The sequence below is a fragment of the Echeneis naucrates genome, chromosome 3, assembly GCF_900963305.1.
Source record: "Echeneis naucrates chromosome 3, fEcheNa1.1, whole genome shotgun sequence".
Classification (NCBI taxonomy): domain Eukaryota; kingdom Metazoa; phylum Chordata; class Actinopteri; order Carangiformes; family Echeneidae; genus Echeneis; species Echeneis naucrates.
This window is the reverse complement of record NC_042513.1, coordinates 23805407-23830816: the sequence shown is the minus strand read 5'-3', so window position 1 is coordinate 23830816 and position 25410 is coordinate 23805407. Positions and strand designations below refer to the sequence as shown.

General features: G+C 43.6%; 1 protein-coding gene across 7 annotated transcripts in view; it reads left to right on the top strand.

Annotated features, from left to right (window-relative positions):
- shf (Src homology 2 domain containing F) overlaps positions 1-25410 on the top strand; it is an 86430-nt gene that overhangs the window by 51026 nt on the left and 9994 nt on the right. For 6 of the 7 annotated variants that reach the window (XR_003840589.1, XM_029498310.1, XM_029498308.1 and 3 more), the window contains exons 3-4: positions 9766-9984; positions 10792-10890. Coding sequence is in view for 6 of the 7 variants with exons in the window: in XM_029498310.1 (XP_029354170.1) it covers positions 9766-9984; positions 10792-10890 (318 nt within the window). In the remaining variant the exon portion in view is untranslated. The remainder of the gene's footprint in view (positions 1-9765; positions 9985-10791; positions 10891-25410) is intronic. The other variant, XM_029498309.1, reaches the window with a different exon arrangement.

Below are 25410 nucleotides of genomic sequence, written 5' to 3'. Positions count from 1 at the left end.
CCGTCTGACCTGTCAGACTGAATCAGGTTGGGCAGAGTTGAAAGGCCCGACTAGACTCCAGAAGCTTCTATTTGGGCTCTCTGATGTCTGATCTAATGGAAACTGAAGAGGATAGACATGCTTAAACACACACACACACACACACACACTAACAGTGCAGACTTTCAGCCCCGTGCAGCTCATTGTGTAGAGTCCAGATACACAGAGACAGAGTGGACAGACATTGTTTTGTCAGAGCAGTTGAGGGGTGAAGCTTTTCACAATCATCATTATGTTAGCCTTCGTGTTTTGTTTCTTTTCCATTTGTTTGTGTGTGAGAAGAAAAACTTAAGACGCAATAAACAAAAATAGCCTGATGCTAGTGCCGTGGATTTTAATTGGACTGTGCCTAACTGTCCTTCCTGTCTCATGTCTATCAGAGTTGGAGGCCTGGCTGCATTTTCTCTCGACTTTCTGTAGACGAGCTCAGTGAAATCCTGCGCTGCAACAAAAATGACTCAGCAGCAAACGCCTGAGTAATTAGACCATTCCGTTGTCTGCTTTGTATTCATTTTAGACTTATTTATTGTATTTACATTGTATCTTTCATAAATTCTCATTTTATGACGCAGTGAGAGTTGACTTTTCCGTCATGTTTTGTGATTTGGCTTCAACCTCTATCCAACAATAAGTACACTGATTTAACAACACCTCAGAAAAGCGTCCAGTTATGGCTTCGCCTCTCCTGTTGGATGAACGGCCTTTATTGTTCCACGTTGTTGAACCATTTCGTGTTTCATTCGCTCTGACGCTGCCATGTAAACACTGTTAGCAGCTTACCGTCCTAATCCACCTTTACTGTATTTACCCACTCTGCGTGTAGTCATGTGGGGCGGCGCCTACCAAGAGGCAGCGCTCGTCTGAAGGTCGCACAGCACACACACGGAGAGAGACTGAGGTCACTACTGTGTAATTATTTGCATTGCTAGAGTCCTGCTAATGCACGTCTCCCCGAGGACATGCACGTCCTCTGGACGGGAAGGATTGGTAAACAGGTCACAATGCTGCTCCAGCAGAAGTAGACATCTGGGATAAAGGGAAGAAATCAATACTAAGCATTCCAGTGCCTCCCCAGCTCTCTCCTTTATCGCCTGAAGATGGAACTCTTTTTGATGCAATGAATATTTATGTTTTTTGTTGAAGTAGTTACACTAGAATTTTCCTTATTTGCTTCACTTTCATTTTCATTTTATGACTGAAAATGTTGACTTTGATGTTCAGGCTTAGTAACAAAAGGCCCCCTGCTTTGTTTTGTAAGTGCTCATGCGGTGTATTTGTAAAAGCAGCTAAAATTAAAACTTGCTGTCGTCTTAGTGAAACTGAGATCACGCAAAGTTCAGGTTGTGTAATGTTGCGACAAGAGGAGATTTTGTGCTGCCCTGCCTGTAACCTAGTTTGTGAGTAAAATATGTCAACGTTTCAGAAAGCATCCATCTCTACTAATGAGAGTCAGCCCAAAGAGACTGTCAGCTCCGCTCAGTGTCGAGATGATACAACTTAATTTTTCCCAGATTTCTCGGCAGCAGCTTCTGTCTGCATTGTTGTGCTGCAGGGAGAGATTATCGGATTATCACACAATAAGGAAAAATGTCAAGGAGAAAAAAAAAAGTGGAAAGACTTAAAAGTATGAGATGCTTCCCACTCTCAGCAAGGAGCCTATTTAAGAGTCCAACCATATGTGCTGGCTTCATTCAAAACTGAGCTTTTCAGATGGTTGCAGAAAGGGGGGGGGGAATCATTGGTCCAAGCACTGGGATGGTTGTGAGTTGTATTCCCAACAGGAGCTACTGTCAGGGTTCAATTTTAAGACCATTCTTTACCAAGACACAAATACGCTGCTTCCTCAGGCTACATCCAAACTGATGTAAAAGTTTAAAAATAAATCACTCTTTGTACAGTTTACGGCTGCATCCATGCTACTTCAGAGCTTATGAGCTCTTTAAAAATTTGCTCCCTGATTGGATGCATCTTAGTCGCCCGGTATCTCCCCTAATTTTTCCCAGTCCTATCACGTGACATGAAAACGATTCCCAATTGACATTTTGACCGCTTCAGTTGCATCTTGCCGTTGGTGCAAGCCAACAAATATCATGAATGGTCATGTGACATAGATTTCAGGGGCATTAACGTGGCCGGAGCTCAAATGATCAATCCGACGTTGATAATTTTTGTTTTCCGGTTAAAAAAGTCCTGGTGTGGCTTTGACTCTACAGGCTGTCTTTTGCTGAGAAATTTACATACTTCCCTCGTGCAATGAGTAGGCCTTGTCTCTCCCAAGTCATCTCGTTCTCGGTTCTACTCTCCTCCCGACAGAGTAGAGGAGAGTGAGCAGTCTTGACATCCCCTAGGGGAATGTGAGCTGGTTGAAGGTTGAGGCGTCGAGGTGGTGGGGGTGCGAGTGTGGCTTTGCTGACTTTTGCTTGGGGCCTATCACCATTAATGGGCTTTTGACCCCCCCTTAGGGTGGGGGCATGAAGTGACTATTCATCACAGCCACGTCCACGTGTCATCAGACCCCCTGTCACCGTCCTCTGTGACCACACACACCGATTAGGCATCATGACAAGAAGAACTCACTCATTTGTCCAACTTGTCTTTCCTTTCCTTTTGATTCCCATTTGTCCTCCCAGAACCAATCCCATCTCCATGCTCCCTTTCCCTTCCAGCAGCCATACACAACCTGAACTCCTGGTGCACTCTCCTCTAATCCACTGTTAGTCTTATCTCGGCTCAGGAACAATAGCTACAGAGCAAGCACAGCTCAGAACCGCAGCCTGCAGAAAAATAGCACTGCTCCCACAAGGCTCTGGGCCTGTCTGCATCCAACGGCGACAGCCAGGCAGCCTGTCACTGCTTCACATTAAGTCCTTCTTGCTGTATGTTGGGAAAAAGAGTCCGGCTTCTGTGTGTTTGACTGTCGTCCAAATTGAATTTGTATTACTGCAGTGCAATCGACGGAAACAGTGAATGACTAATCACATTTGTAACCGCTGTCGCCTTGTCAGTGCACTGATCTACTGCTCGTCTCTTTGTTTTTCACTGCAGAGCTGCGTGCGTTAGCACTGAGAGCTATTCTGTGACTCATGTAAGTAGACGGGCACCTTTCCAAGCTGCTGCTCCTATTCATCTTCTATTAATGAGCTTCCACCTCAGTCCTAACGAGCTGTAATGGCAATTGTGCCCCACAAAGGACCAATGCTACTGTCCGTGCAGTGGACAGGCATTTACATAGGTGGAGCAATGGCAGTGCTACTCAGTGAGGCAGGACAAAATCAGAGGAAGTGCCTTAACGATGTTACATCATCTCTTGTTAAACAGCAAATCCAGTTAATTAGTCATTACTGGATGCCAGACTTGGTTAATTAGCTATTATCGCTGTGATAACAGGAAACTCAATGCTATCTTAAACTTGTCTGGTTTTCAGGACTTGACCTCAGACTGTTTCGGAAAGATCATCTCTGGCTCCAGATATGGCACTGTCACAAAAGCTCCTATGTGTTAGATATTCAAGTTCCCAAGAGTATATTTAGGGATTCCCCTGACTACCACCAGGTCAACGTTTTTATCCCAACAGCTTATCTTTTGCGATGAATTGGCAATAAATTTAGTAAAAATTAAAAAGAGGAAAAGCTACATCTCAAACACTGTCATTCTTAAAGTATCAGTACAAATTAACGGGCTGTCTTTCTACCATCAATTTATCATCCAACACCACAGACAGTTAGTCTGTAAGTTTCTTTAGCAGTTTGCCATTTCTGGTTTTGTTGAAAAGGCCTCACAGCTGTTTGCTTGTCCCTGGAGCATGAGCTGGAAACCTGAGATCCTTTGACCTTTCATTTGACACCATTATGAGGTCGACATTTGTCAGACAGTACCTACTGATTATAACCAAATACCTGCACAACTAATGACATTCCCATGTGCCGTTAGCTGTTGGCCAGCATTGGCACACATTGAGATGGTCACCGTGACACTTAAACATCATCATGCTAGCATTATTGTAGACCTCAAAGCACTGTTGTGTACGCAGCCCTGTGAAGAGCGTTTAGTCAGGCTGAGATGTCGGATGGTTCGAAAAGCTCTTTCTGATTTAATGTAAATGTTCTGAACATGGGAGGCAGCAGTTTGTTAATCACGATCCTCCATTACCAACTTACCCAACAGTTTCTTTCATCAGCTGAGAGTTTTTCACCGGTGTGCGTTTTTATTATTCTTGCCACTCTCTCCTTCTGTCAGTGTCTCACACTCTCTATTCCCATCGCTCTCCTCCACTTCCTTTCACAGCCTCTTTGTTTATTTCTCCCTCTGTGACAAACTTGCATCACCTGCCTGTCTCTAATTTTCATTCTTCCCCTCCCTTCCTCTATTCGCTCGCTGTTGTTCTATGTCTTCCTTTTCTTTTTATTTTTTTTATCCGTCCCCTCTGTCTGCCCCTGACACTCCCTCCTCCTCTCTCTGTGTCTGTGTTACTTTGTCTGGCTTTCTTCCGTCATCACCCGCCTCCTCCTTGTTTTCTGCTTTTTGTATGTTGTCTCTTTAGGCTTCTTCTCCTGCTCCAGTAAATGTACATATGCATGTCAGCGGGTTGTGGAAGACACTCTTCAGCTTCCATTTCTAGGAACGGCAAATCTACACACCCACACAGGCATGTCTTCACTAGGATATTGCATGTGACTGGCACAATCCCGTCTGCAAACAAATTAATGCTTATTTGTTGCTTGTTTTGAAATGCCAGTTGGAAGGATTTCATAACATCAGTTCACTGAGGACTCCCAGCTCTTTACATTTGCCTAAAATCGGCTCTCACCATGTGTCATTTGTCTGTCAAGACATATGGCCCTGAGCAGAAAAGGCATTTATATGAAAGCACAAACCAAAAATAGTGAAGTAACACCCAAAATACCCTCCTCTCTGGGCCAAAGCTGGAATAGACTTTGTCTAAGTCCTGGCTTCCAGGCCTCCCAAAAGTATATACATGTGTGACGAGCAGGCAGAGGCCTCGGCGTGTACCCACCACAAGCTTGGCACCGTGTGAGACTGGGGGAAGAAGGAGACAGAGAAAACAAACGGCATGGCTGCTTTTGTTCTCTCTGCAGGAGGCTGATGGAGACGCAGCAGCACACAAATGCACAATCGCAGACACACATCCTCTTTGCAAATGGACAAACCTGTTCACAGAAAGATGAAGATGACTGGAAAAATCTAGGGTTATTGATTGTAGACGCTGTGTCTCGAAAATATCAAATCAAGTACAAACTCTTGGAGCTGTGCAGGCTGTAAAAAGACGTACAGCGGAAGCGTAGATGGTAATTTATTCTTTTGTCTTTGCTGCTTTTGTTTCTTCAAAACACCATGAGACACAAAAATGAAATTAGAATGGGGACTAGACGTGTGCACAAAGCTGACAGCGTTGTTTTCATCTTTACTTATCATAACTATTCTCGCAGAGGTCTGTGGGGAACGCTTGGCGGCGGGAGACTCGTCGCACCTCCACGCACAGAAGCGGAATGTGACTCAATAGCAGGCCACCACGGGTCAAGGAGCAAACACCTTCGCTTGTCAGCCGGCTCTTTGACTGACACACAATACATGTGGGCGGCCGCCAGTGTGGCTCAAATCGGTGACTGGCGCTTTCAGAGAGACAGCGTTTGTTGCTCGCAGACCTGGGCGATCAAAGAAATGCCTTTCCCTTGCTGCTGAGATTTCGTAAATCAACCCTGTAGGTTTCTTAAATGTATTTATTAGGAGCAAGCCTTGCTGGCCGTTGTCACAGATGTCTGGGTTCACATTGAAGCACCCTTAAGCAGGTTATTGCCAGGGCACGAGTAATTAATTTGTCTGATTCAGAGAGCATCTGCAATGTCATTTATCTGTTTGTCTGTGTAATTTATATTCACTTACCCATCTCACTCAGTCATTTGGATGCAGTCAGCAGAGAACCACATTGCTAATGACCAATCTGAATGAAATGATAATGGCTGCACAGATTTCCTATGAGTCAGTCTTTGAAGTATTTTCTGCCCATTTTTCTCCTGGAGTGTAAAGTCAATCACATTTCATTCTTCACTAGTGCACAAGAGATCCCTTCGGTCAAATGAAGATTTTCACAGCTTGCAACTTTGTCTCTGCAGCTCAGTAGGACTGGGTGTGTCGAAGTCAACCAGAGCGGCAGTTAGATGTGTTTCTCCTTTCCATATTTTAAACTTGAGCAAAGTAATAAATGCACAGTTAGCCCCTTGTTTGCCACTGTCTTTGGTGGCAGTAAAGGAGGAGGAGGATCTATCAGACAGGAGTGGTCTTGATGATGAGGGTTGGATGCAGTGGGATGTGGCCGGTGCTTGTTGCAGTTAATGTTTTTTGATTTAATCCAGAGTGCTCTTTCTGCCCTTGCCATGACATGGTAATGTGCCCAAAGGGCTCTTCCTGTACTAAGTGGAACTGGAGTTGCTCCGGATTTATTGCTGGGAATATGTTCCCCTCTCTCCCAAAGGATTAATCTCACCAGTTCATGAACCAGAGAGAAAGACTACAACAAAAACCGGCCCTGTCACTTGTCTCAAAGCTTAACGCTTCTTCACACTGCTTATGATATATATATATGGCTTATGTAAAAACCTCCTTTCAGCTGAGGAGTGCTTTACAGTTGAGGTTTTGTGACAGGCAGTATCCATGTCTTTTCTGATTAGGGAGAAATGCTTCAGAGCTCGAATGCAGCTGTTTGGTTTTCAGCAGTATGCTCGGCTGTCCCTGCACTCATCTTTTATTGTGGCATTAAACAGATGGCTGTGGTCAGTGCTGCTGCTACATGGCTGTTGAAACTCTTCTGAGAGAAGCACATTCTTTAATTGTTGCTTAAAATACCTGAAACAAGAGCAGCACGGTCTTTGTAGCAGCATCAAATGTCTTGAAATTTCCACAGTCCTTGTGGTCCATTTTCTAAAGCATTCAAAATGGGATAGAAAAATCTAGTTTTGCATGAATGTCAGGTTATGAAAGACCAGGTGGTCGGCAGGTGAAGAGAGGAAGTACAGCATCTGGACAGGAACTCCGACATTTGGGGAGGGGGAGGTACGACGGTGCCTGACCTCTCACCCCAAACAGAGGGTAAAGGTCAAAGACTGAAGATAGACTGCAGCTGTGTTGCAACATGCAGCATCAGTGTCATGCCAATCACTGTAATTTGCCTAGACGGATGTGTCCCCACCCAGTTTGCCAGGCATGCCTCAACAGGAGCTGATGGACGGAAAAGGGAAGGAAGGAAACAAACAAGGAAGGAAGGGAAGAAATCAAAAAAGGCACCAGGAGGAAGGAAAGGAGGCCGACGAGCACAAGGCCTCGTTCATAGGCGTTAGCTGAGGAGTCTCAATCCAACACAGCAGTTTATCGACGGAGGCACGCCTGCAATTAAAGGGTTCTTCCCAAAAGATTTACTCACCCCCTCTCCCCCTCTCGGTTTACCCGATATGGCAGCCTCTCTCACCCTCCTCTCAAGCTATTTGTTCTTCCGCAACGGAGGTAGGACCTAATCATGCTAGGATCTCATAATACCAAGCCTTTTAACTGCTAAGATCAAAGAGTGCGAGTTTGCCTAATGCGGGATTACGATGAGATACGGGACCTGGCGGTCTCACCTCACTCCATCCCTCCACCTCCATCACCTCCAGCAGCGGATTGCTCCATTAAGGCTCAACGCATTGCTCATTTTTCCGCAAGAGCTCCCTTGAGCTAAGAGGCAATTATGCAGTAGTGTGGCATAATATTTCATTCTCTTCACATTGCATTACTCTGTGGTGGTGCTGGCCGCTAACAGCTTCATATGGCCCAGGAGGAAGGGTGCAGGCTGCTAACAACTTCACACAAGTAAGGAGAGATTGAAGATGGGAGGAGGAGGCGGAGTTGAGGAGGGAAGAGGAGAGTTCTCAAGGGCATGATGCTTCATTAGGAGTAAGGTCGGTTTCACTTCTCTGCATGGATAATGAAAGTGCTTCCATCCTTGTTAAGGTAATTTTGTACGAGATTTACAACATTAAGAAAGACCAAAAAAGCCTAGTTCAAGAATGTGAACATTTTATTTAGAGTCAGAGAAATAAAGACAAAACACCTCAGATTAAAAAAAAAAAAGCAAAGCTGAAGGAAGTTCTTCTGTTCTCTGTTTCTCTGAAATGCAATTTTGAAAGAATTTATTTAATCCGATTTGAATATATCTCCTGTAGCAGCAAAAAACTACCGGATAAATGATATTCATGATTTTAGAAATGGAAAATATTGACTTGGCTTCTTCTCGGGGCAAACCAGGAAGCTGGAAATGTTTGAAAAAGGGCAGAACTGCTGCATATCATTTTGGGTTACATCACAGACCAACATGTTCAGATTTCACAACAAACATCAATGTGCCCTTGTTTTGTTTTCGTTGTACGAACTATGATCGATAAAATTCCCAACAAATGAGAGATCACAAGCTTTCTCACCTAAAGATTTATTTTCTAGCTCTCCCACCCTTCATCTTTGAATGAGTTCCACTTGCTGAAAAGTGGCTGCACTTCGAGCCGCTGAGTGGAACATTTATACATATTTATGTTTTATTACTGCATGTAGCGGAGGTCTCTTATTGGTTGTAAGCTTTAACAGATCTTAAGTATATTTGTGCTAGTTGATGGTCAGTTGGTCTGTCTACCAGATTCTGCGTTATTTGTTTTTGCCCTATTATCAAAGCTGAAAATTATAGTTTTTTGGGTTTTTTTTATTAATATATATATTTTTTTACCTAATAATTATATTTGGCTGTAATGGACATTCTGGTGTTCCATGACTTGAGGGGGTTTTTTAATTTGTTTGGACAGAAAAACACTTATCTTGTGAAATTCTATGGTGGCACAACGTGCAAATTTTTAATAGTATGCAGTTTATCACAGCATACTGTAGATTACTGCCGCCAAGAAGAAATGTATTTCTGTCAGTACATAATAATCCCATTCATGCACTAATGTGCAACAGGTTTTAAAGTTTTTTCTTGGTTTTAGGGAAGAAGGAGAGGAAGGGAACTGATATTGTCTCGTCACTTCTGTTCTGGCAGAGCAGGCATGTGCAGCCCGGGGCGAGGCTGTTCAGGACTGTTGTGTAGTTTTTGCTGAATTCAGGGCGGTCACACTTTGTGCTTTTGCAGGTGCTCAGCTTTTCCGGCCACCCAACTCTCCTATTATTTCAACTCTTAAAGTCTTCAGTTTGCTTCCTCTTTCTGTGATTAGTTCAGGATAATTCACTTCATGCCAGAGGCCCCTGCCTCGCCATTCACACATCTTATCAGCTTGCAGTCTACTGCCGGCTTGGGGATTTACACCTCAAGTATAAAATGAGGGAAATGTGGGAGTGCACAGAAAACTGCAAATTGTTCTTAGTTATGCTTCAAGTCATCTACAGCGTGAAAGAAACTTTGGACAATGGACAACTTACTACCATTGTTTTTATCAGTTAACCTCATCTTGCTGAAACTCTGACTATGAAGCTATTTTGTCTCCTCTTCGAATCATTTGAAATATCTTCCCACATTCATCATTTCTGTATGCTACACAAGAACAAATGTTTGAAAAATGCAAGTGCATCTACAGTCATCAATTCTCATTTCTCATACAGTGTGACGGTGTGTTCTTCCCCACAGAGCCATTTTCACCAACAAACTTTTATTTCAGAGACCTCTCATTAATGGCCAGCCTTCCTTCTACTTTCTAGAAATACGATCTGGTGGACGAGTGCCTAAAGAAGGACCTGTGAGGCAGCTGCCCTTGTACGACACACCGTATGAGCCGGCCGAGAACGGTGGCGACTCAGACCCCGAGCGCTCACGCTGCCCACGAGAAAGCCGACTGCCCCAAGATGATGAGCGACCCCCTGAGGAGTACGACCAGCCCTGGGAGTGGAAAAAGGAGAGGATTTCCAAAGCTTTCGCAGGTAAAATAAGTATTAGAATAACACACAACAGAGAGAAGTCAGTAACTCGGTGGATAGAACAAATGATCACTTAAGGTGAAACTACACCGCTCACTTTTTCACAGGCTCACTCATATGTACACACTGAGCCAGACTGAAAACAGGATCTCTTCATCGTGATTTTACATTCAATGAAAAGTACATTTGGACTCAGCTGTTGAATACTGTTAGCTGTTATGTCAAAACCTCAGTCAGTCTGCTTCTGCTCAAATTCAGCTAAGTAATGAGTCTATTTCAGGTTTGCCTTTTTTATATTTCAAGCTTTAACTATATCAAATATGAAACCGTTTCCTTTCTGCTTAACTAACCCAGGTGTCTGTTTTTTCAGCTCTAACAAATTTGATTATGGCTTCTGTCAGGTTTGAGGGTTCTGCTGCTGCTGCTGCTTTAAACTCTTAACACTTTCCTTTTTTCTCTGTTAAAGCACCTGCTCAGTTCTTTTGCAGGTGTCCAGTGTGCTGTTTTGATCCAGCTGCTGTCTGTTAGACCTCAGTTGATATTCCTGCTGCTTAGGGGAGGCATGATTGGTTGTGCAGGTGCATGTAGGTGCAGGTAGTCACTGCGGTTTGGGAGCTTGAGCATGGCTAACACAGCCATAACATTAAACAGGGCTGTTCCTGGAAAGAATGCGGCGCCCCAAATAAAAAAGGAAACGACCACAAAAAAATTAAAAAATGCTGAGCCTTTTAACTGAAAATCAGCAACCTTTGAATCTATTTTTCATCGCCCCTTTCTCTTTATATTTTTTTCTTTTTTATCCTTGAACAGCTCTGCTTTGTTATGACTGCATTAGCTACGAGGGCTCTGTAAGTGGCACTGGATCAGATCCCAGCAGAAGAAAGGACTGCACCTCTAAATCCCTCACAGGTACCAGTGGAGACGGGGTTGGGGAGTGTTTCTTGTCTGTCTGTGATGTATTCATGTTAGAGCCGTGACCGGGTTGCACTAAAACATGCGTTTTTGGGATTTATTTCTTACTTAAATCCTCAGCGGCGAGGTTAAACAGTTCATTAAAACTGAACTGGCGTTCATATTTTTCAGATTTGACTAACACTGAAACATAAATCACCTGAGCTCTAAATTCTCACGTTCACAAAATCAGTCCCAATGAAGACAGAGAGAAGGTCGCTCATTTGAAATGCATATCACCTTGCTTTGAACTTTTTCTTGATTCCAATGAAGTTATCAGGACGCCGCTGGTGTGACAGCTTAGCGTTTAGGGTGGATTTAAAACGGCGTCACTGCTGGAGACATTCTCCTCAAATCAGTCCTGCACCGAACACACGAGTGTAACAAGCAAGTGCATGAAAGGACGAAGCCTCCAAAGTTATCATTGCGTCCAAAAAAAAAAAGCAACAAAATAGTGTATTTCATTCTTTAGGGATTCAGGCTTTTTTTTTTTTTTTTTTTTCCTGTGTACAAAATCTGAGAGTTTTGTTTATGTCTAAGATTCAGAAAGTATGTGTAAAAGCGTGTTCATTCATTCATTGTCTACCGTTTATCTGTTTCTGGGGCGAGAGCGGGGTCACCCTGGACAGGACGCCAGTCCATCACAGGGCCAACATACAGAGACCGACACAGACCAACACTCACACCTACAGACAGTTTAGAGTCACCAGTTAACCTAAACATGACGTCTTTGGACGGTGGGAGGAAACCAACACAAGCTCTGAAAGGCCCCAGGGAGCCAAATTAAAGAATACATTCAAATATATCAGGCCCGAGGAATCATTTATTATTGGTGACTGAGCTCTATAGATAAAAAAAAAAGTTTTCATCTTTTACCTTCTGTTATACTTTTATCATTACATGGAAATATTTCTCTATTTCATTCTTCTTTACAGTTCCCATCGATGCGTTTTCAGAAAGCTGAATAGCATTTACATGAAATTTTAATAAAGAAAAACTAATTACAATACAGAAAGTGAGAGCGCAACTGTCTCTCTTGGTGTAGTGTTGGCAGTCGTGCTGATGGACTCATCAGGGAGACGCTTCAGCGATCTGGAAGTGGATCTAATTTTTATGTAATATTTCAAACACAGAGTCTGTGAGATATTAATGTCATTTTGATGGATGAGCCTTAAGACATATTAACAAAAATATATATAACAGCATCAGCAATTTTACGCTTTCGAGTTTGAGCTGGTCTGTGTTTGCAGAAGTTAACAATTCTCTCCAAAACCATCAAAATTGCACTATAGTAGTTCTGCTTAATCGACAAGGTGAGCCATGGTCACAGCAGTAGAGCGGAGAGAGTCAGTGGAGATGCTGAAGTGAATGTGCCTCTAATTTGTATCATGTTTAAAAATGCCTAAAATCTCTTATGTGGCATTAAACGGTAGAAAGCTCATGAATCTCATTTGTGGAAAGAGGAAAAAAAAAAGAGGCTCAAGAGAGTATTTAGTGCAGAACTGCAGATGATGAGAGGAACAATTTACAGCAGCCTGCCCCCTCGTTCAAATATAGCATCACTTCTCAGCGTGTGAAATCATTTTTGACTTTTGCTGCAAGTGTTAAGACTTCGTAACGGCGTGAATTACATGATAGATGGGTAAGTTGCATTGTGGCAGATTTCCAAAGAGCTGATTTGTGTTTTGGCAGGCTCATAGGTCTGTCTCTGTGTCTTCCCAATTTTGTCACCTAATTCCCGTGTTTTGTTTACTCCGGTGCATTCTCAGCTTTAAGGTCTTCCTAGTCGCACTGTTCTGCCTCTGTAAGTGATTGGTTAAATAAGGGATGCTGCATTCTTAATCACTTTCCTTCTCTCCCTCATTATTTTTCTGTCAAGCAGCACTCAGAAGAGTTTGGTTAGGGCGCTATTTACTAATACATCCTTCTTTCAACCCCCCGCCCCCCTTTACACACAGCATCCCTCTTTTGATGATGGTTAATTTAATTTCCATTGGATGACAGACAGTTGGTGAGGGATTGAAGAGATAAGCCTTTTCGTTGTCTTTGAAAGAAAGTAAGCTGCAGACGAAACAGCACTTTGGCTGGATGCACGTCTTCATTCGGCGTTATGTTTAATTCAAGTCGAAATAATTTCCCACTATTTGGAAGACGGAGAAAGGAAGAGAGATGAGAGGAAGACGTCTCTGGGACAAGCCTTGTCAACACGGGCTCGTTGTTTTTACAGAGCAGCCTCGGATCCAGACATCAAGAGGCTTAGAGAAAGTTTCCCACCTTTCAAGGTTTGAGCTTGTTTGCCTGCACCCGAGGCTCTGATCTCTGCTCCTAGCTTACCTCCAATGTTAAGAAATTATACACTACCTCAGCATCTAAGTCCACTTATGAGCCAGTTCTTTTGTGCTGCTAACAATCCCATAATTCCCTCTTCATGAATCCTCCCTCTTTGGACTGTTTTAAATCTCAATTGAGTGTGTTTGGCCAGATTTTCCCATATTAGCCTGATGTGGTTCTGGTGGTCAAACAGCTGATTCATAACACTGATGGTACTGATGAAAATTTTCACATTTTAGAGGTTGGATTGAATCCACACTTACACATGATTTATGAAATTTTAGAGGGGAGTCGTAAAGTTGTGAGTTTATTATGCCAGCGTGAGAAGTCAGGACATGTTTGCTGTAGTAGCTGTGGGATCCAGGTTGGTTTTAGGTTTCACGTTTGGCTACAGGTCTTATTTTGTATTTTACTCTCCTAAATTGGTCCTATACCAAGACTTTTTCTTTTAGTTACTCCTGAAGGTCTCTCAGGAAAACTAGTCGCTGTGCAATTTGGGGGAAAAAAGCTTGATGTAAATTTACATTTAGACATGAAGTTAGAAAGAAAACAGAAAATGTAAGAAAAGGATTTTTTTTTTTTTTTATTGACACATCAGCAACTCCCCAGTTTAGCCGTTTTAATCTAAACCACATGTTTGGAAGGGAAACTAAATAGAAATGTTGGGTTTCCCAAACTGTATATACGTTACATTTTGCCAGGTACTTTGTGATTTAACCCTCTGGAGTGCAGTGGCCTGTCAGCCACTTTGAAGGCAGTTTGACAGAAGCCAGCCAGCCGAGGGGGGGGGGGGGTTGAGCTAATCCCAGCTGACATTAGGCGGGGGCTGGCTACCCGAACAGGTCGCCAGTCAATCACTGAGCTGACACATAGAGACAAACAACCATACATTCACACCTGCGGGCAACTTAGAGCAGCCATTGTGGGAGGAAGCCAGAGTACTTGGAGGAAACCCAAGCCAACAGTTTAACATGCCTAGGCTGCTTTTTGTATAACATCAACATCTCTGGTTGGATTTTGAGCTCTAAAACCTCGAAACATTACAACTGGTTACACTTATACAAAAGATTCAATAGCTCAGAATTTGTTTGTGGTTTCAATGCTCGAACGAAAGAACTTTGAGTGGTAATTTTTTTTTAAATAACATGGGCATCAACACACAGTTTATAATAGGCTGACAGCAGTTGCTCTGCGCAGCAAATAAAAGCATTCCTAAAGTGTTTCATGTACTTTTTACTTCAGTTCACGGCCAGTTGTAAAGTGCACGAGATAACACTGGGGATTTGTTAACAACACGAGTGTTTGGCTTACTACTCATCTTATTTGCCCAGCTTGACTCCGGTGTGGTGATGTTGCCACGTCCCCAGATCTCAGCAATTAGGTCGGTAATTAAAAATGCTTTCCAGTCTCAATTTCATGCCTGATTCAACACTTGTGCGTATAGACAGCCGGCCTGTTTTACAGTCAGCCTACATCTTAGTGTGCGGTTTAGTTTCTCAAGTGCAGTATCTCGCAGTAATGTTTCTATAGCTTATTTAGGCATTTTATGACTGTGTAATATCAATGAGTAATGATACTGTTTTAGAGACACTTTTTCTGTGGGGGGTGGGCCTTCACAATTTATATTCCAACAATTATGTGGGAAATAAATGTGTCTGCAAACAAAGTATTAGCAGACAATGAAAAAAGATTCACTACCTTACTAAAATGTGGAGTGGGTGTAAAAAACAAAAAAAACCAAACAGGGATTAAATAAGCACCAAGAGCTGCCTACGCCTTCCCTCCACGGTGTAACACAATAATGCAATCTGCATATAAGAGCATTTGTCTTCATTAATGATCAGGGAAGGGGAGCAGACTAATGCTCCTGGCTACAGCCCCTTTTTCCTCAGCTGTCCCTATCACTGCCGGCGTGCCTGCCTCTTTACAACACTTGGTCTGGTGTTATTATTCACTGTTGGGCTATCTCCTGACAGGTATGCAATGGAATGTAAATTCCCTGCCTTGTTAGGGTGCTGGGAGGCTGTGTACTTGTGGTTTGGTTAATCACTCATCCCCCCCCCCCCCCCCCCCCCCCCCGCCGCCCCCCCCATTCTGGAACAAACACTTTCGCACTTGTTACAGCCTCTTTCCTGCCTCCCTCCCGGCTGCTGAGGAGGTGATGGATGAGCCTGAAGGTGAAGAGTGAGGAAGACACATTGAGATTTGACCACACGAGCTCGCATGTCCGTCAGGTTAAGCCTGTGTGCTCTGGTTGTGCACGTGGCGCGCTCAACGCACACCCACACATGGACACGCCACCCCTCAGAAATCTGAGCCTCGTCACAGCAAGAATGGGATCAAGAGCTGTTGTTATTTAATCTCTTTGCCCTCCGTTACCTGCTGGTGGCTCCTTTCACTTGGCTCTTGCCCAGCGAGGTTCCATGTATTTAATACGGGAGATAAGAGAAGGTGCTGTCGCTTACTCCCTCTGGTCTTGAGGAGCTTTATGTTTTTTTTTTTTTGTTTGTTTGTTTGTTTGTTTTTTTTTAATGAATCTTCATGGGCTGAACAACCCAGAAATCTGAGGCTCGTGTCTAATGTCCTAAAATAAATAATTGATTCGGTTACAGCCCTGCCCCGGTTGTGTGCACCAGGGTTCAAGCCAGCTGTTGAGCTGGTGCCACTGCACTGTCTCTCTCTCTCTCTCTCTCTGCTTGGTTGATCCAGTTTCCCCCAGCGCTGTCTGTCACTCCGCAGCTTTCTCTCATCATTCTGGCCTCTGCTGCAACACCCTCCTGATAACCTTCCTGACAGCCCTCTTTCATGAGTCTTAAAATGTGTCCTGCCATCTTTCTCTGGGTGCTGCCACCGGTGTTATCTTCACTCGTGCACATTGGTCACACACAACGGCACTGTAAACCTCCCTCACAAGGTATGGCAGCAGAAACTCTCTCTCTTCTCTCTTCTCTCTTTATAGAAGGGCAAGGAAAAGGCTTTGCTGTCATCTCATCTCCATCACCCATTTTCTGTGCCACTTTGGTTTTTAATACAAACGCGCGGTCAAAGCAGATCTGCACTCTGAAAGGGAGCCGCGCCGTAAAATGGGATGAATGGCAGTATGCAGAGAATTATGGGGTGGCATTTTACTTCCCCCTGGGCATTACACAGTTGTTATCTGTAATGATTTGACTGCCGATGGAACAAACATATCTTCAGAGGAGAAAGGTTTTGTGTTCTGTGCTCTTCTGGCCATAACGAGCAGCATAAAACATCAGAATCTTCCAGCTTGTTTTGAATATGCATGCAATTAGCCAACCAAATTAAGCAGAACTAAATTAAATGGCGTTGGTGGAAACAAGCATAGCTGGTGATTTATGGTGCTGCACTGTTTACGGTGATGAAGTGCCACAGGCTAATGAAAAGCTCGGGTAAACAAAAACCTAGCTTTAAAAATAACTGTGCTCCTGGAGGAACAAAGAGAAGGTAAACGCCAATAAAAAAAAAAGGGGGAGTGCTTTCGCCCATTGTTGATGTACTCTGTGGTTGTTGGGTTTTGTTTTGTTTTTTTGATGAACTGAACTGTCAACTTAGCTGTGAAGCAAATAATTAGCCAGTTTTCTGAATGCTTACCGCTCAAACTGGCAGAGTGAAGTCGAGGTGAAATCCAGCAAACATCCCGTTTATCAAAGCTTACAGGACGCGTGACCGACACACAAAGCTCTTTCTGAATTTTCCCAACATGACCGGGTCCGTGTAGTTAAGTTAACCGGATGCTTTGTAGATTTAGCTTCCATTACACGATCAACAGGAGGTGTTGTTTACTGTTGTGGACGGAGGATTATGCAGATACGAGATTGCATATTGATCCAAATGCAGTCGGATTAGATGACAAACATGTAAATAATGATCACTGGTGGTATTTACATATTCCCTCAGAAATTGTCGTTTGTTTTCTGCAATATCACTTTGCTCCCTCTCCAATCTACTTTAATTACAATAATCAGAGAGAGCCTTCGCTAGTATGGAGAGCAATTATACTTTTTCTTTCCTCTTAAAAGTGCAAATTATGATTTCTACCCAATAGTCACCTCCAGCTTCTGAAGCACTTAGTGAGTTATTTAGTGCTGTTCGTATATGTTTCAGAGGGGGCAGAGTGACGGCGGGGGGGTGGATATATGAAAATGTCTGCATGTTGAGCCCTCAGGCTGATAAGTAAATCAGCTCTACTGGGTGTAGGTGACTGCTTTAGTCACATTAGTCCTAGATTTTGCCACTGAATTTGTCCATGAAGACTCAAACAAGATGTAAATTTGCACACGCCAACTGGGAAACCTAGCAGCTGGAGTCGGTGATGATTCACGAGGGTCTTTGGACTTTTGAATATGTTGTTTGACTGCAATATGTGGCAGAATCCAGTCACCAGTTTTGCAAAAACAAAACACCTGGCTATGGAGTCACTTTACCTCAATTTTCACAGTGCTAAATGCTATTATTCAGCCATGCAACCAAGCGAATCTGAGCCAAACACTCCCCTCGTCCTCTCTGTGAGGCTGCAGAGTGCAGACAGACAGCCTCTCCCCAAACAATTACACGCTAATCTGCAATGTGAAATGAGTATTAGGCTTTTAATCTCATAGGAAGAGAGTCCCCTACTTCACCCCAAAGCAGAGGAAGTTATATTATCTTCCAGAGTTTCTGACCTTCTGCCATAATTCCCGACTGCTCCACCACCCCACGCCTCTCCCATCAGGATAGACAGCAACCAGCTCCTCCTTCCAGCCACCGTTCTCCAGATTAGCCCCCCGACACCACAGGCACGGCTATTTAATTGCTTGTCGGGTTTAACATTCTCTAGCCCCCCCCCCCCCCCCCCCCCCCTTCATCTTGCTTGCAGACATTGCTTCTCATTAGCATGTCCGGTAGTACCACCATGCTGCAATTCCTTCTCGGGAGGAAGCCCGATAAGTCTATAAAATTATGCTAATCTTCCCGCTAAGATCAGCCTGTAAACCTGTGACTCACTAATGTTATGAATACAGTCGCATTCTTTTCATCTTAGGCAGCTGAAGCTGTACCTAATCAAGCCTTTAGACGGGATGTGTCGCTTTGAGTCAAAAATGCAACCCTAAAAATCTGCAGTCATTAATGCCATCGATTTAAGTAAACCTCAATGTTGGAAAATTACATATTCACGATTTTGAGCTCTTGAATGAAAAGCAAATTAAAGGAACCGTGGCCCTGTATGCTCATTACAAGCTGCCTGATTTAAATCTGGCAATCTGCTGCTGCTGTCCTCCTGTTTATCAACATCCTCCTGGGTCAAACACATCTGTCATCAACCTGACGTGACTCATCCAGCCAATGTGCCGTATAGGTGTCAATGCTGATGAAGCTACTTCTGAAAGGGCTTCTTGCCCGCAGTGTTCTAATTTAATGTCTAACTGGAGAAAGGTGTTTCTTTCTTTTACTCTAACCACATTTCCTGACATTTTAATGCAAGCTTTGACATATTTTCCTGATTTTTGCATCTTGAAGGATTTTCCTATTGAAAGGTTGGAGCAACGCCTGCATGGTTCTCTCGCCCTTCATCACTCCTGTTTTCCAGAACTGACAACTTCACTATGAATTTAGATTTTAGATTTTTTTTGTCCACCTCCAGCACCATGGACAGAGGCATTTAATTCTCCTGAAAAACATTGCACGTGTTACCTTGATGGAAGATCTGTGCTTGGATATCGACGTTTTTTAAAAAAAAAAAAAAAAAAAGAAAAAACACACTCAGTCTTAACCTCCAGGGGATGATATAGTAGCTCACCAAAGACTGAGTGTCTTTATTAGCCTTGTATTCTCACACTAGCCTCCACTTGGATGATGAAAAAACATTCCTCTCTCCCCAGCCCATTTATAACCTCTCCCCAGCTATTAAAAAGTGGCCCTTACTCAGTAACAGATATGCTTTTGCAAGACCATTAAATTTACCCTGGTAAGACCCTGACTGGACATTATTTAGGGGACAATGCCTGGGGAGTGTCCACTACCAGGATAGATTGCCCCCCTGGTTTGTTCCATGGAAGGATATTGTTTTCCGCATTGTGTATCTTAATATAGGCCCAAGGTCTTTATTTCTGAAACTGAGCACTGCTGACGTTCTGTATCAGTGACTCTCTCTAGCTGAGCTCAAGGCAGCTTTAAATGATATAGTCTGGACCCTTGAGTCACAGCGTAGTCCTGTTAGCTTTAAGTTAAGTCTGTCGTACAGCCAATCGTGAATAATCACATTTTTACTCTGAACTTGATCCTTATTGTAATTTTCAGGCCACAGCTCTTCTGGAATCGGGGTATATTAATCAGCCTGGAAATGATTTGTATTAACTTTTCTTCCTTTTCAGTCCGTTGTATTCCTTCCTTTCCCATCTACAGCCGCTGCTGATTCCAGCTCTCCATAATGCTGGCATCTTCTGCTCGTATCTAATTTTCACTTACCCCTTCTTTCTTTTCTCTTTTCCCCTCCCTCTGTTTTCTGTCATTGCTTTCCTTCCTTCACTCCCTCTGTCGTTGTCCATTTATACCTCTCATTACTGTCCTGTCCTTCCCTCAACGTCTCCTCTGGTGACTTGGGCGACACTTGCAGTAGAGATTAAAGTGATCAAGGACCTACCATGGCCCCCTCCTGTCGGGCAACTCAACACCAGCCCTCCCCCGGTGGAGGAGCTGGAGTCTCCCTCCCAGACAGCTCAGCCCTTGCCAGGACAGACGAGTTGTGACCAGCACCACCATGGTGGGTGTTGGTGTTCGCATTGTCTAGTCTCTCCCACCACCACCCTAGTCCCTACCCCTTCCCTTTCCTGGTAGTCTGTCTGTCCATCATCCATACAATTATCCATCAGTCTTCCCATCCATCCATTTGTCCAGCAATGTTCTTCAGCCTGTCTATCTGATTTAATTTAGAAAGACTTTAGATTAAGAGTATGATTTAAGTATGAGAGGTTGCGCATGCATTATGTGAAAGCACTGGCTTTTAATCTGCTGTTCAGTGATGTCTTACTTTAAGAGTTCACAGAGGCATATGACTTTAGGTATTATCTCAGTAATTGCTGTAGTTCTCCATCTGCATTACATGTGGCAGGAATTGCTAACTCTTGTGCAGGTTTTAGGGCTGAAGGCTCATTAGTTTTAATTGTGCTGAACTGCCTCCTGCATGCGTAATTGCCATTCGCTTTGACCCCCATTTCCTCTTGTCAACATACTCATAACCATCCCAGATGTCCCCCCAGCCTGCTGTTCTTTACAAGTGACTTACATGAATTGAAAAATGAAGCTCAATTGAAGCAATTTTAGCTCCTGACTTCAGGTTCAGCCATATTTACCATCTTATCAAACACAATGGACAAGTAAGTCATCTAATTTCACCCGACAGAGCCTTTTAGTTGATTTCTGAAGCTGTACCACAGACTCTCACCCAGACTGTGGTAATTACCGAGGGAAAAGGAGGACGTGTAGCAGAACTAATGCCAGGAATGGGATTTCCCCTGGCAGAGTAGGAAGGCTGAGAGTGAGGCCGTGAAAGAGGACACCGCCGCGTGCTGTAGGCGAGGACAGGGCAAGGAGTTGATTTATGTCCATAAATCCATGGGAAAGCTTCTGGTTCCCTCTGTGATGTGAGTGGGTTTAAGATTGGCGTCCAGCTGTAAAGTGATCCTCTCTCTGTCTGAGCCAGTATGGCCCCACTCTACATCTTTGAGGTCAAAGGTCACCTTGGCAGACGAGGCGGGGGGGGGGGATGCTGATGACCTCCACAACCCTTGTGAATACAGTTAGAATGCACTCTCCTGACCTCAGCGTACAGGCCGACCCTTGTCACACACCAAGACATTACTCATCCATTATACACAGGATTGTTTACATCCTCAAGATTTGGCTCAGATGGATTTAAGAGCTGAGCGTCTGTTTGTGTTTAGAATGTTTATACTGTTGTGGTTTGCTCTAATATGGACCAGAAGATAAACAATATCCATCACAGTTAAAAGTCAGTCTTACCTTCTCAACCTCGTTACCAAAATTTAAATGAGGCTTGACAGGCCAGATCTGAAATCTACATATACATAGAGGCCTCTTTTGTCTGAGTATAATGAAAAGCTTTTTGCCTTTGTTTCAGACATTAATTAGTTCAGCGCACTTTAAAGCATTTCTCTTACTTATCCTTCTTCTAATCGCCTCCGAGAAGATTTAAAGAAAATAAAGATATCAAGATTTTCATTTTGAACACAACCACAAGCTGGCACTTTGTTGGGTCATCCCTTTGTCTTGGAAAAACCAATTATAATATCATTTCAGTATTTATATAAAAGATGAAAATGGATTCCTAGACGACAGAATCGGCAGAGATAAATCATCTGTGCTCTAAAATTTGATTATTACAAGCCATCCAGAAAATCATTGTTTAACTTCCCAGTGCACACAATTAATATCAATAAAAAAGTGTGAGTAATTTATTTAAAGGTAGCACTTTCTGGGATGTCATACCACGCTGGGCACTGTTTCCAAGGACTTTCTAATGAGATACAAACCTGTTAATCATTTCACACATTCTTGCTGGAAAACTTAATTTTCACTTCACAGTATAGCAGTCGATGGCTCGCTGCACTGCTCAGACTAGTCATCCTTTCTGATAAGAGTACGATTAGAAAATGAAATTTAATTAGCTTCTTTTATCAGAGGAATTTGTGCAAGATTGTAATCGGAGGATGCCGGCTCACTGATGAATGTAGCTACAGTGTTGTTTTCTCTGCAGTAAAATTCAAACCTACAGAGAACGAGGCCTGCGACACCTTTGGGAAGTTTTCTAATCCTTTTTATAATGTTTTGGTATTTGAATGAAAACTATCGTGTGTTGTGTGGGACTTTGCGGAAATTTCATTTTGACCTCTGTGTTTATCTGCGTCCTTGCCAGTCAGCTCCCTCCTTCCGTCCCTCAGCGACCTGCTCTGTTGTGTTTAAATTCTTTTTATTTTTTATAGAGGCCTGAGTCTGAAGGGGGCCGGCATTTCAGCTGTCAGTCACCATCTGACCGCCACTTCAATCTGATACACAGATTTAATTTGCTGCACTTTACAAACAACAATACTGATAACACACACACACACACACACACACACACACACACACACACACACACACACACAAAGCCCTGCACATTTACGCATGTTTCTGTGTCGTGTGCTCACTTGGATGTATGTGCACCCTCCTGTCTCTCTTAAGCCGCCTCTCAGGGCTTTTGTTCTCCTGCAGCCCAATCCTCTCGTCAATCTCCTGTCGGCCATGTCTTGGAGTGTGTGCTCTGGAGAATGAAAGGGAAAGGAGTGCTGCTGAAATTCAGCCTTAGAGCAAAAATAATTATCTGTTTAAAGCTAATACTGGTAAGATGGCTGGTAATCAAAGCTGACATGGCACCATTCACACTTAAATGAAATAAAGTGAAAGCCTTTTGTTTAGCTTGGTTCTCTCTCGTCAGGGTCATATTCTTCTCGTAGGAGTATTCTCAACATTTGGAAACGTCTCCGTGCTGACGGAAAAGGTTGACAAGGTGAGCTCCACTGAGAAGAGCCAGTCAACCCTTTCTAGGTGGAGGAGGAAAGAAGGGTTTAATCAAGGTCAAAAAAAAAAAAAAAAACCATTGATGGTATTGAATTCACTGAGAGGGAGGAATTGGTTTGGGGACAGAGAGAAAGGAGGGAAAGTGGAGAGCTGAGGTCAGGTGGATTGGTTTAGTGGGCTATAGATATACTGAGAGATGGACTGTGTGGGGAAACCAAGATAGCAACATTCATCTTGATGCCAAAGCGACAGATTTGCATTTACAGCATCGTTTGTTTTGTTGCTGTTGTTTAGCTTTAGGTCAACTCATAAAATGCGTATCACGTTTAAAGTATGATTTATATATGGATATATACTTAATGCTACCAGTTAAAGTTCAACAGTTTTGTTGCAGTGAGTTTTTGAGAACCTTACATCAGGATTATCAGGAACAACAGGGATGGGAGGGATAAATCAAAGCTGTCGTTACTCTCCCTGTCCCTCCTTTCTTTTGCGGAGACATTCTTCTGCAGTCCATTTCCCATTATCCGTTTGTGTCGCTGGCATGTAAGAAGGCAGAGGAAAAAGACTGAGTGAGTTCGAGAGACGGGGCCAGAGAGTGTGAGATGGAAAGATCAAAAGAGGAAGGGCCAGACATATGCAAACAAGAAGAGAAAATGAGAGCGAAGGAGGGAGCGAGAGCAATTGGCTGCATCTTCATGTTGTGATCTGTCAGCGTTGACGGGGATGAGCAGCGCAAACATGCATCTCCCCTGTCCCCTTGGTCAGTTTCCATGGAAACGCTATTTCTCACCATTACACATATAGGCAATGTTCATCCTACTCCTACACTGTATTCCCAGCAGCCACCGGTTCAAATGGACTACTGGGGGGGACTAATGACATTTCCCGTGGACTTCGCAGCAAAGCAGGAGCATCAGTTCGCTCCTCATAGTCCCAACATCAGATGCCAGGGACGTGAAGCTTCAGATGATCTTCTACAAGTCTCGAGGTTGGAGCCACAATTTACCCGGCCGTCATGCAGCAGTAGAATTTGGCTCATGGTCATTTTAAGACTCAGTTGCAGCCTCATAACAAGCAGAAGTGCACAGGCCAAGATAACAACGGTAGTTGGAGTCATTTGGAATAATCATTTCCATGAGTTTATGTTTAGGGAACCGCTTCAGTGAGCTCAAGGCCAGCAAGTTCAACCCGGAGTGAAGTGTGGAGGCGAAGGGGAGCCCCTGGAGGTTGAAGATGAAACTGCAGATTTTGGTCTTGGCAGCTTTATCTGCTGTTGGGGTCATGATGTATTGGGAGAAGCACTCAGATGTTTTACTCTTAATTAAAGTCCTTATACAACAGTGCAGTAACAGCTGCTTACAAGGGACAGTCCCTGATGCCAAAATTTCAGGATGTGCCACTCCAGGTGAACCGTCTCAGTAGAAGTCGTCAACTTTACCAACCTGTTCAGATTGGGTCTAGTCTTAAATTCGATTGCTTTCAAAGTTATTTTTCAACCCCTGTTCTTACCATCTGCATGCTCTGCTGAATCTATAGTACAGAATGTCACGTGTCTCCCCATTTATCCCCACTTAGTCGTTTCCGCAAGCTCAATAAAATTTGTTGACGTGGTGTTGTCGTCTCTTGTAGCCATAATTGATGGATTGATACTGTCAGCCCCCTTTCACTCAGTGTGATATACTAACACTTGGCAAGCTCACAAAGTGTAATGCAATCCTCCGACTGAAATGCAGAGTCTAGACAATTGGAGGGCCGTCTTCATCGACATGCTGTGAAGATCAGAGTCACTCTCTATCTGCACGGCAGCTTTCATGTATCCTGAGTATTTAAACACCAAACTGGCCATCAGTGAGAGAGAGAGAGCTCCAAATGAAACTCCACTAACTTCTTCTATCAATGACAGCTTTGATGTGTTGATCTTAAGCCTGAAAGCAGCAAACAATCTTCTGCTAAAGCTTGTCATATGGTTGATGTGGGAGGCCTGGCCTCAGTTATTGCTTGAGAACGATGTCAGTAGCTCTATGTAGGTCTTTTCGAGCCATGGGTGCTGTGACATCAATTATCGTGATGGATGGCTGAGAAAAAAATGGCTAAAGCACACAAACAGATGACCCACCACACTCCAATCAACACTGTTGAGCCTCTCATTCTGTTGGTCTCCAGATTCCTCTGCCAGAAGTGCAAATTCACTTTCATGTGTTCTCACGAATGCTATCACCTCTTTTGTTCTCACATCAGCTTTTGTAAATAAACATGAAGGCTTTTTTGCCTCTGTGCGCTGATTGGCTGTGAATCTGGCCAGTGACCTTCACCAGTCGTGCAGTAAGGACAGGTCACCTTCAGCCCCCGATGTCCCTTCCAAAACTTCCCTGTGAGGTTGCCAGAAGAGCTTGTCGTGTCCACAGTAGACCCGAAAAGCCAGTTTAATGTTTAACTCGCAGGACTTGAGCGTGGGATTTGTGCTGGCGCAGGCGAATTTATCAGATTGTGCGAGTGTACACACTTGTGTTCTTAAAGAGTGACACATACTGTGGAATATATTGCTGTATTTAAAGATGTGGCTGTTTG